The sequence below is a fragment of the Grus americana genome, chromosome 3 (genome assembly GCF_028858705.1).
Source record: "Grus americana isolate bGruAme1 chromosome 3, bGruAme1.mat, whole genome shotgun sequence".
In the NCBI taxonomy this organism is placed as follows: Eukaryota; Metazoa; Chordata; class Aves; order Gruiformes; family Gruidae; genus Grus; species Grus americana.
Window position 1 is genome coordinate 40,833,395 of NC_072854.1, and position 18,370 is coordinate 40,851,764.

Sequence of the window (18,370 nt, forward strand, 5' to 3'; positions counted from 1 at the left end):
TTCCCATGCTGCACGTACTTTTCCATTTCTAAACAGGATGAATTCACGGCATAGACTTTCTACCAGCTCCGGGACTCTCACTGGGGATGCCCAGCTGATGCCAGACTCCGTGACGCGGAGCATCTCTGAAGTGAGACCCTGTCTGTTATCCTCCTCTGGGCCCACTTCTGGGGCTGTTTTGGTTTGTCCTCCCACCTATGGGATGATTTGGTTCACTAGATGATGGTATCACTTGATACTAGTATTATACATCCATATAAGCAAACTGTCATAAGTATATCTGCTGTTATATTGTTGATGAGTTGCTCTACTAATGTTAAGTTTATAGTAACCTGTAATAGAACATACCTACTTGGTTATTGCTGTTATTGGCTGTTGCTATATGATTGATTGATGCTATATTTTTGATCGCTGACAGTAATTTGTAATAGCATGATATATATTTTTTTTCACTTTGTTAATTAATAGGTATAAGTGCTAGTGGTGATTTTTGTGGTATTTTTGGAATCCATAATAAGGTAGAGAAGTTTAGAGGATAAAGCCTCCATGTCCTTGTGTATTACAGAATCCTGCAAACACACAGTCATGATGTCTGTACGCTCACAGACTGGGTAACCCTTTAGGTCATATAGTGCCTGAGGATTCTTCCAGCCAACAAACCTGCTAGGAGATCAGGGACTGCAGGTTGTCTTTAATGTTGCCATTTCAGCTTCAATAAAGTTAAACCTTCATATCAACATGCCACAAAAAACACTAACAAAAAAAGTTTTTCTAGACAAACAGGAAACAAAATAAGATAATTATAGAGGTCACCATCTGGTATATCAGCAGCTTCCAGTTTAATCACACACTGACCCCGGGACAAACATTCCTGCTCAACTAAGCCCTCCTCTGACTGCAAAGAGTTAGGGGAAAGCTTCCCTCGGGAGGAGATTATCCTGTTACTGCCCACAGCATGGTTCCTCACAGCTTTCTGTGAAACATCTTGTACTGTACATGCTGGAAACAGGGCTCTGCATCAGCGGTGGGAGTAGCAGGGTTGGCAGTAGCAGTCCTGGCGGTAGCAAAGCCATGCCAGGAGCAAAATTAACAGTGAAGCCCTGGGGGATGCTCAGGAGCAGCAGGGCTGCACCATTACCTCATGCTGTACAGGACGTGACCATCAGGGAACACTCGCAGCATGATGTTGTCTGTGGTGGTATCATGAATGAAGGACCTTTTGGAGTGCACGAAGAAGACATCGGGGACCCAGATCTTCTTCACCAGCCTGCCGTCGAAGGTCATGCTCTTGTTGGTGGTGCTGGGAAACGAGAGACGCTCATCCTTCCAGTAGTGCCTTAAGTACAGAGTCATAGTGAAATCCTTCACGAAAAAGGAAGAGAACCAGAGAGAGGTCTGTCAGTGTTGCGCTCTACATCTAGGAAACACCAGAAAGAAAACTCACTCATACTAGGTAGATTAAATTTCTCTCCTCTCAGCTATTGTTTCTTCCCTGGACCAATATTCTTTGTGAGTAGATTTTCCCGACAAAATAATTTCAGCCAAAACAAAACATAACCCCCCAATCAATGTATTACAATGCCCAGTAATGTTTAGTCCCAAAAGGGATGCGTGTATGTGTGCCCCAAGAGAAATATCATCACCCTGCAGAAAGGATTCTTCAATCCTGGCAAAATTATCTTGAAGGACTATGGTGTCGATAGCGTGTTCTAGAGGAAACATTTTCAAAATCAGTTTAATGGTCAGGCTAAACACTAAGCAATTTATCCCCAAAATAACTAAATTGTTGCAAACAGCAACCAAGTGAGGGAACTGTTTTTCCTACTATACAAATGTAAAATAAAGCTCTCTTTTAAGTTCGATGAGGGAGCAGGAGCTTCAGTCACACAAAGGAAAACATCTGTTGATCCCGACCTGGCAGCTGCTGCTTTCAGAGCTGAATCTACTCTCTCATGCTGAGAGATAAAATACACTTGTTTTCTTTATATTCCCAATTAAGTGAGTGGTTACGGGAGCTGCAGCTGCCAAGCCTGAGCAGGCAGGAGGACAGGCTGGGATCTCTTCCTAACCACTTGGCGACTGCTTTCTAAAACCACCACCACCACCTCATTTCGCTTTGCTGACGACAAACCATCAGTTAACCTGACTCTTAATATCAAAGGGCTGCCCCGGAAAGAGTTTTGCACTGCCAACATTTTTTTTCCCCACAAATTTGTTGAAGAAGTCTCCAGTGCCTGCTCTTGCCTTGCTGCAGAGCTGGCCGGACACCCGGACTCCCTCTCTGACCTTGGCAGACACTTGCTGGAGGGACACATCTTCTCACCCATATGCAGGCCTCCACCTTGGCAGAGTGGTTCCAGCCTCCCTCCCTGCTCCCCTCAAGGGATGCTGCCAGCTCCTGTTCCCCCCTGGACACTGGCCACCTTCCCCTTGCAGCTTCAGTCCCAAAGAAACACTTCCAGCAACTGCTGCTACCGGCAGGGCTTGGGTTGCAACCTGGCTGGAAAAGCCAACCGCAGGGGATGGACAAGGAAAGCACGTCGGCTTGACCAGAGCTGGGAAAAAGGAAAGCAAGGAAAAGTCATAACTGATGATTTTTTAGGAGTCAGTGCCATTTACACCAGAAGGAAAAAAGGGGTACAAATGAGCCTGGCTATTCAGGGTCACCAGCCCTGGGCAGCCCTCCGGCGAGAGGGGGCCAGGCAACCTGAGGCTGCGGCTGCAGAATGCCTCTGGGCAACTCCATCATGGGAGCGCAGGGGGACAGGGACCGATGTGGCATCAGCCTGGCACCCCCGACGTGACGTACAGCCACCATGGGAGGGGGCGCAGAGACTGCCTGTGGGGACAGGGCGGGAAGGGCCTGGGAGAAGGAGAGGGCTCCTGTCCAAACAGGCCTCCAATGGCCAACACACAGAGCTCCAAGTGCTGCAAACATCAAGCCCAACTGGAAGCTGATGACTGCTTCTAAGTACAAAATCCAACTTATGGATGTTTTCTCACAGCATGAGTCAAACGAGGCAGTTTGCAATCACTGACAGCTTGTTCCTTTCTGACCAGCACACACACTAGTTGCACACTGAGAAAAGGGGTTTTTTCACCACTCATGAGTAGGAAAATCCCTTAGGAAACAAATTTTATGACGAACTGAGAGAATGATAGTACCTGCCGGAGGCACAGCAAATGAGCATACAGAAGTGCCTTGCTTTTGGCAGCACATTTCATGTGCCATGTTCTGGGCAGCCCTGAGAGCACCCCTCACCCGCAGACACAGCAGCGGCCAGCTTTGGTCTGGTGCTTCTCTGGGGCACCAGGTGCCTGCTGAAGCAGCAGTAGGTAAAGGCTTCCTGACCGAGGTTACCCAATTTCTAGGGCCACTAATCCTTCAGAGCAGTTTGAAACAAGCCCTGCCTGCAGTTTTGCCCTGCCTGCAGCTCTGCCCTGCCTGCAGCAGGGAGATGAGGAGGGCAGCCCGGTGCAGGCACAGCCAGCCTGGCTACCCTGCCCATGCAGACAGCTTAATGCCCATTCTCCTTTCCGCGAACATCCACGCTGGGACAAACTGCTGGAAAAACAAACCAACATAACCCAAACTGACCTGGGAGACTGTTCTTCCATCCCAAATACAAATCAGCAACTGCTGTGGAAAGCACTTGTCCTCTGCTGGGAAAATAGGACTGTGAAGTTATCAACAACAAAGGGAGAGAACTGACCTCAAAGCTTTCTGACTGGCAAGATTTTTGTTGAAATCAGACGCTCCTGACAGAAAGCATTGCAAGTTATTTACTTGGACTAATTAGGTCTCTTTGCTTCTATGACATTATCTTGATATATTAGAGCCCCAATAACAGCCATTTCCTGCACTGACAGCTCCCTCACATGTGCTTCATTGCACGCATCCCTCCAAACCTTCTCTTTCAATATCCAGGCAGGCAAGCTCCCTTGTTTTAATGAAGGTGTAATTGCACCACAGTGTAAACCCATTAACCTAAATTTCTTCCTCTAAGTCTTCATGTTTTGTCTACACCAGAGAAGGTGTCCAAGAACAGGGAGGAAAAGGCAGAAGGAGGAAGGAACCAAGAAGCTTCCTCTTCTCCTCTATATTCCCATTTCCACTTCTCTTTCCAGTGTTTTTATTCCATTTGCTGTAGTAAAAAAAAAAAAAAAAACCAAACAAAACTAAACAGGAAAATGTGTGTGAACACTCCTCTCGCTGGGAACACCTTGAAATCTGGTGAGGGTTAACAACTGCATGTGTTTCTTCCTTTTTTAGTTAATAAAAAAAATAAAGATGCTAAATCACAATTGAACTTGGTGCAAATTTCTTGAATAGCATCACTGGTGGCTGAAAGACTATTCCCCCACACCACATTCCACTTTGGCAGAGGCAGTTCAGGTTGTCCCTGGCAGTTCCCACTCACGTTCCTCAGCGATGTTTCTCCCAGTGATGAAGAAGCAGGAGCAGCTACTTCTCATTTATATTTACAACTTAATTTTCTAATGTGCCTCCCAGAATCATGCCTTTAAAACATATGGACTCAATGGTTCCCTAAGGAAGAAAACTCTTCCAGTAAGCGTGGCTTATGGGAACTTCACCATATACCTTCAAACCTTCGTACACAGCTGTTTCTATTTTTGGTTGTGATAAATTCTTTGTAGCACTGATTATTCTCACATTTAAGGTCCTTTTTTCCTTCGTACTTTAATCTTTATCTGAAGATACGGAGATAAGCCTTTGATCACCTGGTTTTATCAAGTCTTTAGTTCTGAATATCAGCCTCTTTGAATTTGCCAAATGTTGCCATTACTTTCGTCTGACCAATGATTTGAAACCCACAGGTTTCAAGTGGGAGGGACGTTTTATGACTAGAAATAATTGAGGTTTAAAAGAGGATTACATACCATGTCAACCTCAGAAATACTGTCCAAGCTTTCAACTTGCACATCAACCCCAACAGGAATTGCAGGGCCTGTAGGAGAATGAGATTTAGATATGTAAATAACTGTTCTTTTATACCATCTGCATTTAATTAGCACTATAAGGTGGCATGTAAAACATTTCTGAACTTATGTTATAGTTTTCCGTCCATGATTCTTCAAAGGGGGCTGGGAGAAGAGTCAGCAAATAACCATGTAAGGCCCCTTTTGAAACACTGAATTATCTTCCCCTTGGCACACACTGCAATGTTGACACTCTGCCCAGCTAAGCCAGGGCTTGGATGAAACATTTGCATATGTTTTTAAAAACTGAGCCATCTCATCATAAATTTTAGGCCTTTATGAACAAATTTAGCCCCAAGAACAGGGGACTGAGAGGAAGAAACTGCAAGCAATGAGTTCTTCCTTGTGGGTTTCTCATTTCTTATCAACAAGGCAAGCTACATTGAACTCTCAACAGCCCATCAACATTTTCATTCATATGACTCACTGATGATGTTAATAGTTTTCCACAGTAGTTTTAAAATTAGCAACCAGAGAATTCACAAAGAGTAAATAAGCAGAAAACATCCCATAATAAATGCTCTATTACTAGAAGCCCTGTATCAAAACTTCACTGTAGACTGCTGCTCATTAATGACCGAGACCTCCTCAAGTTCCCCATAGTGTGTCCTCACACAGCTTTTTCCTTTTTCCGGAGCAGTGAAGAGGTAAGTGCCTACAGAGACATGCACACCAAGCATGACCCACCAAGGCAGGTCAGCAGGAACTGTTGAGGAACAGTCCAGGTAGATACATTGATACCTTGAGCTCTCAGCGTGTGGCAGTGGGTCTCACAGGGCTCATGCCAATGTGCATCTCTAGAGTGTATCTCCAGCCTGTGCAACATCAGTGAGACAAACCATGATGAAGGAAGTAGCAGCTCTGCAGACTTGCCTGGGACTTGCTCAGCAGAAATGAAGTATCCAAGGACCAGAGTGGCCTCCATGAAGATTTGCAAAGATTTTTAGCACCTAGATTTTGAACATGATTAGCAGGTGGATGGTAAAGAGGCACCACAATCCTTTTGTGCATCCAGACCCATATTTGTGCAGTGCCATGCACAGCAGGGCCTGCTGTATGCATTTAGCTGCAGTAGCATCTTCCTCAGGACTACATCCAAGCTCTGAATACGCCATAAGCCTAACAAGACAGCAGAAGTGCTGTTCTGAGAAAGCAGTGCACTTTTGCAAGCTGCCATCCATCCTGCTCCTGTACCTGCAGCAGCACGCACAGATTCCCACACATCCTCAGGGCTTTTGAACACAGCCTCACGTTTGACTCCGCTGAAGGAGAAAGAAGTGCCAACCCAGCTTCGGTAAGGAAAGGGTAATTGCAAAGCCCATGAGACAAGCTGATTACTGTGACTGGCCCTGATACAGGTTTTGCTAGGGCTTTGATAAGCCAGCCTCACCGAATTACAGCAGAGCATGCTGACGGTGACACCATCTCCCTTCTGCACGCACAGCTCCAGCCTGTTGTGCCCGCGCCGTCCGTCAGCGGCTGTGCTGGGTACAGGCACCCTGAAGCAAGCCCCGTGGGAGCTGGACCAGGCTCCTAGGCACCACCAATTCCAATTTAAGTGACTGTTGCTCCCAGCAATGAAGCTGAAACATGGCTAACCCAGCACTTTTAGATGACTGCTAGATGCTTACAAACACCTACATGTCACATTCAGAAACACAGCTGTGCACTTCATGCTTAAAAAAAATGCCGGCAAACATTTGCTCACTCCTATTCATGTCTTGGTGGTGCCTGTCCAAGTCAAAGAGCGTTCACCGGGAAGATATACTTGGGGAGAAATTCCAGTTAATCAGCACTGGCATGTTTCTCAGGAGCCCAGAGACTTTGCTAAGATTTTTCACTCCAATGATACAAGCCCGTCTTGCTCCCTTTCCTGGCTCCCTTTCAATTGCTTATATACTATAAGGAATCACTGGAGGCCAAGGAAGTTCTCACCCTGTTGGCGTTCAGTTCCCCTTCTCCCAGGTATTCCCCAAATAGTGAAAACCCACAAAGCCCCAGTCTGCGCCCGCTGATGAAAAGCAGACGTGCCGTCACAGCCACATCCAGCAGTGGGGCTGGGAACTGCTGAGGATTTTTTCCTCTTGCACACAGGGCTTCACAACACAGCTGTGCTCATTCAGCAGGCAAGAATAGTCCTCAGCCCCCTCCCCAAATTACATGGGGAATGATTTTCAGCAAAAGGTGAAGTTGCATAGAAGAGTAGACTGAGCTTGCGGTGGGACCTTCTATAAGACTGTTCAGCTCACTGACCCACAGAAAATTAGCCCAGCCAAAAACAACAGCAGCAGCAGCAATTGCTCTATTTTCTTCCGAATCAGTGACTTGAATCAGCCCAGGGAAAGACCAGTCAGATGGCCGAGGTGGCCCCCAGGGCCAGAGGAGACAGGCGGGGAGGAGAAAGGCAGGTCAGAGAGCTCTCTGCCTTTGGTGGCACCAGCTTGGCTCCTCGTGAGCCAGTCCCTGCCTGCTGGGCCAGGAAACGTGCTCAGTCTCTACTGATCTGGCCACAGGATGCAACCACTCATCAGCCAGTGGATTCCTTCTCAGACCATTGTAACTCATCAAAGAGAGGCAAATCCATGGCAAAATCACAGATATCTTTTCCTTGTAACCCTTGCCATTCATCCTTTCTTTTGACCGGCTCCTTGATCCAGGAGGACACATTGCTGACGTCCATGGCAGATGTGTCCTTCCTAACACACAATCCAGCATTCTGCAGACAATGACTAGCACATGGCCCTTCTGTCAGCCCACAAATGCATCATCTTCTGGTTTGACCAGAGAAAATGGTGGTTTCATTAACTGGAAATACTGTGGCAATGGCTTTGCAGTATTCTGCTCCCCTTCATCCTTGTCAGTTGAGTAGTTGTAGAGTATGATAAGGTCAAACACGCAAATTAGCTTATAGAGTGCTGTTTTTAAGGAGGTGACTTGTTACTTCTGATTCTTTCAGTTGGCATAATAAGTGATGTTACATCTCACTACATACCCTGCATGTCGTACATACAGTATTTTAATGAAGTCTTTTTCAATCTGAAATCACTCTATGAGTTTATACCTTGGTTGCAGCCACACTTCCTTCTACTCTCTATGATTATTTAGGACACTGAGTAAACAAAAGTTTAAAACAACATCAAGAGAAAGAATTTCTCTATGACAGTCCTCCTGCTCAGTAAAATGTGCTTTGGTTGTTGGTGGTTTTTTTTTAATCAAGGTAGCAAAAAGCACTGTATCTGTGGTGATAACAAACATTTCGATGTGCAGTATAATCAACAGGGAAACAACTCAAGCCTGCTGATAGGCAGTGCCCTGTTGGTACCCAATTAGCCTTTCTTTGCTCAGATACCTTGTGAAGTCATACATGGTGCTCAAGAAGAGCCTGGGCAATGATTCAAATACTTATCTATTCCCTTAATGTCTTTAAATACCTAATTGCTCTTTAGTGTGGTCATGTTTGTGATACTTAGCTTGGGCCTCTGCTACAGCAAGTCTCAATGATCAGAGTAAGTCACTTCAGAAATGCTCCATGGTCCAACACAGCCCACATCAGGGCAGGCACAAGGCTGCCCTCAGCACTGCCTCTGGCTCTTGCCAGAGAAGGCATTTGTAATTAATATTATTTGTTGTCACACACAGCTGTTGACATTGCAGTAGTGCCCACAGTGCTTCCAAACAGCCATGTCGTGGTAGGCATGGTGCTAATGGAGAAGACATGGTCTCTGCCAGGATGGCTTCACAGTGCAATCAGGTTGTGCCGGAAGAGGAAGGCAGCGGTGGGCTGTGGTACTTCCCACCGGGTCTCCCTGCTGTGGAGGGGCTGCATGCCCAGCACATGCTGGGCAGCCCCCCCAACTTCCAGACTGCAAGAAACATTCTCTGTGTGTGAATGCTTAATTTAGCCTTGACTTGGGAAATCAACACCCATCCAAAGTCTATTTACTGCTGCGATTTCCACACTTGACTGAGCACTAATCACAGATTCTAAAAAAAGCCAACCGAAAACCAAACACAAAAAACCAAAACCATAAACAGAAGAACACTGCCCAGTTGGTATTTTTCCCTCTCTCCTATTCCTTCCCTATCTGCTCTGAATATAAAATACTATGTCCATATTCTTTTGTTTTTTCATGTTCCTGCACCCAGCACTCAGTTTGGCTCCCAGATAACCAGCAGTTACCTCATTCCAAGGACAACGTCTAAGGTTCACTCTGGAGCTGCCATGGAGCTTTATTAAACTCAGAATAAAGGGTGTTCAGTAAAGCTGGATGGTCTGGAAAGCCCATGAGAGAAGAGGCTTGAGGTTGGGTTAGGTGTCTTGTACATCAGTGAAACTGCTTTTACTTTTTTCTTTTCTGCACTTAGTCATGAATTTGAGGGATGATGAGTGAGTATAATAGAGAGAGCGAGAAATCATTTCAACTCTGGACTCAAATGTGAAGTTCTTCATACAGACAGTATGAAGCTGGGACTGTAAAACTTACTTATCAGTGGAAATATTTACCCTGCCTTCTTGGGCAAAATCCTACTACAATCAGCAGGAGCAATCACTGCTTTTCCCTTCTCCCTGTTCCTCATTCATCACCTGGGGCTGAGGCAATAAGAAAGCACACAGATGGGAACGAGGGCATGTTGAGACATCAAGACCCTTTGGAGGAGGCTTGGACAAGAGGTTGGGCTGAGCGGGGAAGAATGGGTGAGGGGCCAGTGGGGCCAGCTCAAATATTGCTGCCTGGGAGCTAGTGGTAGGAATGAAATGATCACCAAGTCCTGCTCTAGGTCATCAGCATAACTGATAAGGATAATTGCTTATTCACTTGGCCAATCACTCTTCAAAACTTCTACCAAGACACAGTTTTGCAGAGGCACTTGATGTGAGCAACATTGTAAATGCATGCAGTGTCTGGAACAAAACAGAAGCCCTGTAAAGAAATGCCCTCTTTAAACCGCAGAAACAAACCCTGGGTTTCCTTAAATGTCATCTTGGCTGCTGCACGCACCATTGAATTAAATGGCTGTTGATCAGTCACAGAAAGATGTCAAGAGATCTTTGGTCTCACTAATCCTTAGAGTCAATTGGGAACTGCTAGCTTTTTAATCCTGTCCCTCTGGAAACTAAACCGTTGAACCACTGGGGCTCCAGATGCTTTGCCAAATTCCCCATCAAATGCCACTGGGGATGAACAAACAGAAAAAAAACCCCTCTTTATTGAGAGGGAGCAGAAGATGAGGAAGGTGTGAATGGGAAGGGAAAAGAACAGCTGAGATGGTATCTGACACACTGAACAGGTAGACAGAGGACAGGTAACTTAGATTATAGCATTAAATGTAAAAAAGCCCTCATCGACTAGCTTTTCCTTGTCATAAACAATATTTTATCAATATTCATTTTTTCTTCAGAGAGATGAAATACAGAAGGATCAGCTTGGAAAACTGCAAGCAGGAAAAGACCTGAGTACTGTAACACTGGAAAAAACCTCAAAGCTCAGGCTCCTCTCTAGGATGTTCACTGCTGGACGGGAAGCTAAATGGACCCATGTGAAAGCTGTGGATTTGGCTGAGAAGAGGAAGTAGTGCTGCTTTGCTCAAAGACTGCAGGCCAGCAAAGCTTTGCAGCTCATACGTTAGGGTCTCTGAAAAGTGTCAGCCAAATTCATGGGATTATTCAAATTAAACATGAGCTTAAGTATTTATAGATCAAGGTCTAGAGAGAAATTGTATAACCTTCATCTGAAGCATTTCTTCCAGAAACAGCAAACATGTCAACATCCATTATCTTCATCACTGTCCACAGCAATATCTTGCAGAACACAAATCCTAATTCAGCAGGACTGATACAACCAGAAAGCAAACCCTGGACCCTTAAAAAACTTCATAAAAGTCACAGTCTTCCATTTACAACACAGAAATTAACCCACCAATAAACTATTTACCTTCCATCTAAGAGACACAGTGCAGCGGCAGCTTCCAAGCAAGCTCAAGACACTCACATAGTCCTTAGCAAATTTGATGATATAAAATGACATAAAAGTTGGAAATGGAAAACAAGAGTTTTTCATTTTGAGTGAGATATTTATATTTGCATGTTGAGAGAGATTTAAGTGAGCTGAAGCACAACCCGAGGCTTATGGGAGCACTTCAGCTTTCTCTCTGGTATTGGGCAGTATCCATTAGCCCCACAATTTCTATATAGCATTTGCAGGTGATATGATAGAGCTCCCTTGCACCTTCTCACTGTAAAGGTACCACCTTCTGAAACCGCATCTTATTTCTGTAAATTCCAGCGTGTCAGTGTCCTTGCCTCAAATCAAACTTGGGTACTAAAAAGATACTCGGGGACCAGCCTGTCAAGGTGTTTGTGGCTTTATATGCCTTTATTCCTTTGCCAAGTTCACAACCCGGTGTCCTGAGAATCAGCGGTGAGAGTCCTCCCTCATTTCTCTTTCCTCTGCAGTGAGCTGCTCTGTCTTGTGACCTGCTCTTCAGTGAGAGCCACTACACATTCAACTGAGGTGCTGCGTATGGAAAAGATGCTGTACAGAATACCTTTAGAGAAGACCCACTTCACATCTGCATCTAGTGTTTGTACAAGTAGAATAGAGCCAACAAGTCTCCATTTTGGGTGGGTTCTGACACCGAGAAGATTTTGCAACTTGCTCTACCTTGCAAAAACTCCAGTTTGAATACTAAACTCTGTCCCAGGTAGAATGGGACATCTGGTCTGGGGCTAACCCCTCCACGGAGCCCAGGAGGTTTCCACAAGTCTCATTCAGGAATGACTTCAAAAGATGCCCAATGTTAAAGTCTGTTGCGTCCCAGCGTGTCTTGGCACCTAAGAGCATCCACTGAGGAGCAGCCATGAAAGCTGACGAGTCAGAACAGGTACTGGACACAAACATGTTTTTTATTTTTTAACAGGCTTTGGAAGATAGGGAAGAGCGTGCTATTGTGAAAATGCCTGGCATGAGTTTTCCACTCCAGCTCTGAGACTAAAGCTTTGCAACATGTCTTTAATTTTTCTTTTTGGCAGTGATTTCAAAGGCTCATTGTTTTTTCCTGTGACAGTCTTTCTGTCCCCTCATTTATCTGTGAAGGAACGAGGCAGACATAGGCCCTGCGATAAAAATGTCTACATGGGAAACAAGCAGGTTGAAGACTTCTTTGCTGCCAGATACATTGCGCACACCCAGAGAGGCTTGCGAATGTCCCTAAGGGATCCCACGTCTGCAAGCTGCAAAACAGTCTCCAGTGAACCACGGATACTTCATTCACCCCACCATTCATCCATCCTGACAAAAATACTGCCAGAAAAGGGCAGCGAGGACCAGCCAACGTCAGGTTATTAGGCTATGAAGAAATATGATAAAAGTACAGCATTAGAGTGTTCCTCAGCAAAGAAGATACAGCTATTTTAAGTATCGGCTAAAGCTGCTTATTCACAGGCTCCCTGTAAAATATGAGATGTCATAGATAAAATGCTTAAAATGGATGTTTAAGGAAGGCAGCAAACCAAACATTTACATAATCTTTAAATATTAATGTTTGTAAATAATACCTGAACATCTGCTAGCTAGAACAAGGTCACTGACATGGAAATAACTCCCTAAGGGTCATAACAAATGCAGTCTATGTTAGCTTATGGAGGCTACTTTGAACATCAGCAAAGCAAAAATCTTTGTCATTACCACCGTACCCAATAGCTTGTTTCTAATGGGCTGAGAGCAGGCAAGACAACCATGCTTATTGGGCTGTTAATAACACAACTTACACAACATTTGCTTGCTCCCTTGCTCTTTACAAAGACGCTTTTTCTTGAAAAACCTTTCACCTTTCTCTAATGTTTTTCTTCCATTTCACCTTGCATAACCCCAGCCTGCTCTGTCAAGTGGTCCCAGCTGTGTCGGGCTGGCGGCTTGCTGACTGTCCTCTGCAGACCAGCAAGAGTCACCGTCGCCAAAATAACGCAGCTACAGACGCCATCCCCTTTTTAGCTTCAAGTTCAGTGGTGAAGCTGTAGAGTGCTCCACCAAAAATGTCGAAGGATAACAGCTGCTCACTATTGCACCCAGCTTAGGAACTATCACTATTACAGTACTGGGTTTCTTTACAGTCTAATGTTACTCACATTCTCCTTATGATATTATTTATGTTTTCCAGAGATGAGTTGCCTTTCCCACCTGCACCATAACATCACAGGCCCAACGCAACGCCGCAGGGCTGGACTCTCCATTAGACCACGGTCCCTGATCTGCCCTCAGAGAGCAGAGAGGGTCTTAGGGCAGCGACCAGTTACAGTCAGACGCGTCCCACAGGCTCCTCTAATCCGCTTCAGCTGTACAAAAGCCTTTTTATCCTACGCAGGTCAGACCACATCAGTTTGACTGGCATTGCCTCAGCAAAAAAACTGGAAGGACTCACAGGGCATAGCAAATCACTGTGACTGCCTGACGAATAACATTACAGAAGAAAATATAAGGATCGCCTCTTACCAGGCTTTTGTTTTCTTTCCTTTGTATTTTTTTCCATTTGGCTTATCACCTGTCACCAAGAATACGCAGCACAATTCTGCAGCTCTGCAAGAACATGTAGCACCCAAGCTATCTTCGTGTGCGTGAATCATGCTTTCCAAGGCTGGAGCCTCAACAAAGTTGTTACCATGTTTTGTTCCTTATCACATGCAACTTTAGTGCAACTTTCCTAACACCCCACCTTTGTCCCAGGTAGCTCCGCGAGATAAGGAGGTTTTGAGCAAAACTGACAGAAACACTGTGTTTTTCCTTTACAAAAAGTCACTTTCTCACCAAAGGCTTTTAGGAGGTTTCTTGATTTTATAAATGTTACTCCAAGGTTTTAGGCTCTAGCAGTATCCTAACACCTGTCATGGGAGGCAGCACAGGAAAACAAGACAAGAAGGATATTAAAATGCAGTTATATTAGCACTGGAAGAGTAACTGTGTAACCATGTGTGTCTGCTTGGTGGGAACTGTGCACAAAGATGTTCCTCACAGGGTCTGCAACGTTGATAAAATAGCAAAAGTTTGGTCTGTTTACAGAAATGCAGGGCAGTGGTGACACCAGACATCAACACCTAAACCATAAGCACAACAGAACGAAACCTCTCGGCTTCCCCAAAAAGCACAGGTATCATGTCCCCGACATACATCTAGCTAGGAAAAAAAAAAAAAATCACAGTGGCTCTGCAGTTATCTCCAACCAAGTCAAGGGAAGGAGTCCAGAGCTCCCAGAGAAGCCCTGGCATCCCACCCCATCAACCCAGGAGCCAGGGGTGACAATGAGGAGAGAGTGGCACTGCCACATCAGGCATTCAGAAGTCATCAGCCAAACTGCAAAAACTGAGATTGGCTTAAAAAAAAAAAAAAAAAAAAAGTAATCTGAAAACCCAACATGGCAGCCTAATCTTTAATGATGGGGGTTTCTAAGGGTTTTGATGCACATGCTTTGAAGCTTTTCTCTGCTACCTAGAAGACTAGTAAGATTCCCTCTCTGACACTGACTTTTGCCCATCAAAAGGAAAGCTTGATCCTTTCCCTTTGGAATCAGCAGAGTTTGTCACTGACTTCACTGGCTGGGAAAACCATTTACTGTTAAAACCAACTCTGTTCAACCTAGAGTCACCAAGACAAATAAGGATCCCATAGCTGCACTATCTCTGAGCTGGCCTTTTTTCTCTGCTTGCTCTGTTCCCTCACATTTTAATATGACAAAATATGGCCTGGATGGCCACCCTGAGTGAGACTGGTTTAGTGGTGACCGCTGTCTCATGAGCTGGCAAAAGGCAAGGATTTGGGATTCTCCTCCTTCCCACTGCTGTAATTACAAGTCGTGCATGGTCCTGTCCACTCGGTGCCTGCAACTGCCTGGGATGCACGCTGTATGTCCTAGGGGCTGCCGGCCTGGGGTCCTGCGTGCTTTCAAATCTGAGCTCGCCTCTGCGCTTTGCTTCTCCATTCTTGTTTGCTTCAGGAGAGCCTCTAGAACAAGCACGCTCAGCTGCTGCTGTGATTGGGGCCGAGCAGGGATGATCTTCAGCACCAGAAACACCATCTTTAAGAGAAAAGGAGCAATTCCAACACAAGCACCAGCCTTGCAGCAAGAAGTGAAAATGGTCAGAGGAAAATATGTTTGCAGCCAGATTATTGTATGACAGTGGTTCCTATCTGAATGTATGAGAAGAATAAAGCCAAGAAAATGTTACTGCTTCAGAAGCAGTCACAGGAGCTTTCCGCACTGCTCTCTTTTAAGGCCTTGGGGAGGAAGAGGAGAAGGAGAGAGGATCTACATGATGGGCAGTAGGGGGGACCCTCTGAGCTTATAGCAGGACAGGGCATACCTGGGATTTAGGGACATACGTACACTTTAGTGAACTCATTCAACAGAGCATCATATCTACTTCTCAGCATCTAGTCTTCTGTTAGGAAGGCTGAAGCGTACCAAATCAGCAATCCATCCTCACATGTGTGAAACCATGCAACCTCCTATCCCCCTTCAGAAGACAACATACAATCTAGTGACACAAATCAATGAAGTGTTGAGCTCATCATTGGAAGTGTTCACGGTCAGGTTGGATGGAGCTTTGAGCAATCTGATCTAGTGAAAGATGTCCCTGCTATGATCCTGTGATAAAGCAAGCCGTGTGGGATGGCACACAATCACCAATATCCATGACAGAGCAGCATGCCAACAAAGCAAAGGCAGACTTGAAGGCAGTGGACATCCATCCAAAACTTCACAGATCCAGGCTTTGCAGACAAAACAGAAAAATGGAAAAAAAGAAGCCTAAAAAGGCAGGTAAAGAAAACCAGGACCAATAAATAAACAAACAAACGGTAGACTGAGCCAACAAGGTGGCTGGCTGAACAATCCTGACAGTGACCATCTCCTCCTGGACCCAAGAGGATTTAGGTCAGTCCATGAAACTAATCTCACAGCTCCCTGGTGTTTTTATCTTTCAGAGGTCAGGTTCCTTCCCAAATCCACCCTGCTGAAAGGCTCACCTACTAAAAGAAGTAACCTGACAGGAGAGGAAATACTGGCAATAAGCCATAATCTCCCTTTTCCTAACCAGAGGGTGGAGCAGCAGTATCACTGTCAAGGAGATACCCAAGTGGAGCAGGTGAGGATACTGAGGGCGGCTCATTCAGCATCACTTTTGCAGCAGATTAAAAGGAGCCCACGTGTCCAGTGCCTCCAGAGCCCCCCCCAGGCCTCAGCCCTGAGCCTCAGCTGCACACTGGGGCTTGTCAGATGTGCTGGCACCAACCCCAGGGAGATTTGCCTGTGTTCCACTCAGAGGACAAGTTAAGGCAAACTCTTCAAGCCTAGAAATAGCAGATCAAGTTTAGCATTGATTATCAAAAGAGTTACATCCAACGGGCAGGCTGGGCTACAACTTGTTAGTAAATTACAGTGAAGGGGGCGGAAACACTGGTGATGACACATTTTGGACTCTGGAGTTTGGAGATATATAAATATATATAAATATATTAAAAAAAAATTGTGAGCGTGGGGACAGCACTGTGCTGCCAGAGCAGCACATCCGCACTGCTGGGTGAGAAAACATCTTTCCAGTCATGCCAGGAATGGGCAGGTCAGAGAAGGTCTGTTCTATGGACTAGGTGCATAACGCAAAATACTCGTGTGACCCACTGGATAGGGAGATGTTGCTCTTCCTCCTAGAAGGCCAATTGACAAAGCATGCAGTAGTAGTCATTCAGCAAAAGCTGCAGAAAAGCCTGTCCTCAGCTCTGGAGGGGCTTGGTTATTGATCTAACGAGAAGAGGAGGTCAGGAAGGATTTTCATGCTGGTATACCAGCGCACTTTATTTAAGTTGTGAACTTTGCAGTTGAGAGCTTAGAAAGACCAGGCGAGCGCGTTCCTGTAACTGGGTACAACAGAAGACGGAAGAGATGGAGGCCTCCCCTCCTGCTCTTTTGGCTGCTTTAGAGAGTTTGAGACAAGATTTTATCTGGAAAAAAATACTCCATTTTCTCCTAGCAAGGACGGGATGTGATCCACTTAATGAGTTCTTTACTATCCAATTTGAACATGACAGCCGCGAAGGTCATCGCAACTTCACAACTACAACATTGCAGCTTGTTCATCTTCTCAACAGAGTGAAATACTTACTGGGAGGGCCCGTCCTGAGCTCTGGGGAACACCAGACAAAAAAAAAAGCCAACTTTAGCAACATGAAGGAGTGTAGCAGCTGTACAGAGGACTAAGAGGTGAGGATGAGGCCTCTCTGAATTACTTTGACTATTTCCTGAAACCACCTTTCCCTTCGCATTGGTGCATCTGGCCAGAGGCACTTTTTTTCTTTAAATTAGATGATTAGTTAGATAATTAGATAATTTTTAATTAGATGGGCATGAAATCAAGAAAATCGTTTTATTCTCACCTCCAAAAGCTGGCCTCATGGTGAAGTCATGGTCATCAACCCTGAGAAGCTGCTCCGTCTTTCCTTTCCAAGTTTTGGTCACGTCATGATTCTTCTTATAGATGTGACTGCAAAAGACAGCAATAGCGTTGGTCTGACATCTCTGCCAGATTTCAGAGCCCCAGGAGTGGTGGCCTTGTGGGCACAGCCCCACAGAGGGAAGCAGGATTGCTGCCAGCACCATGGCATAGGCACGGCAGCCCCAACGCTGCTTCTCCACAGCGTTAACCCAGACCTGGCCCCCACTGCGGGCAGCTCTGCCATCCCAGCTGGCTCCAACATGGACACAGTGCTCCCTCTGCCCTGGACACCATGGCTCCCGGGGAGGCACGAGGCTGAGAGCACAGCATCTCTTGGAGGAGCGGGGATGCAGCAAATGTGACACAGCAAGCCACAGTAGAAGCAGCTGACTCTGCCCCACACATTGCCCAGCCAGGACTTGGCTGGGTACCAAGGCGATGTTATCATGAGAAACCTCTTTTTGACGGTGGTCTCGCAATGTCATACGCTGTTCTGAGAGTATCTGGTCCACAAGCATCAGCTGAGTACCAGCAGTGAACAGAGGGCTCGCTTTGCCTTCTGACTTCTAACAATGACAAAATCACCCATTTCCCTCCACAGCAGCAGGAAAAGGAGGGTTTTATCTAAAGAAGTCAGCAAGATCTGCAATCCTTCACTTTTTCTGAATAGTAAGGGAGAAAAAGTCCTAACACTTTATTTGAGAGATCATATAACAGTAGAACAAGGATGTCAACAAACCCTTGGGAAAAGTGTCAGGAAGTCACCAAAATGGCATAAGTGGGTAACTAAACAGCAGGCAGACAGATACTGCATGGACTTTCAGAAGAAAATCCAGATCAGCATCCCTGGCATTCCCCAGCGATGCAGGAAGGAGGACTCGGACCATTAAG

General features: G+C 45.6%; 1 protein-coding gene across 1 annotated transcript in view; it reads right to left on the reverse strand.

The window, feature by feature from the left end:
- GABRR2 (gamma-aminobutyric acid type A receptor subunit rho2) overlaps positions 1-18,370 on the reverse strand; it is a 40,853-nt gene that overhangs the window by 14,420 nt on the left and 8,063 nt on the right. The window contains exons 2-4 of the mRNA XM_054818917.1: positions 17,421-17,527; positions 4,903-4,970; positions 1,139-1,362 (exon numbers count right to left, since the gene is read on the reverse strand). Of these exons, the coding sequence (XP_054674892.1) occupies positions 1,139-1,362; positions 4,903-4,970; positions 17,421-17,527 (399 nt within the window). The remainder of the gene's footprint in view (positions 1-1,138; positions 1,363-4,902; positions 4,971-17,420; positions 17,528-18,370) is intronic.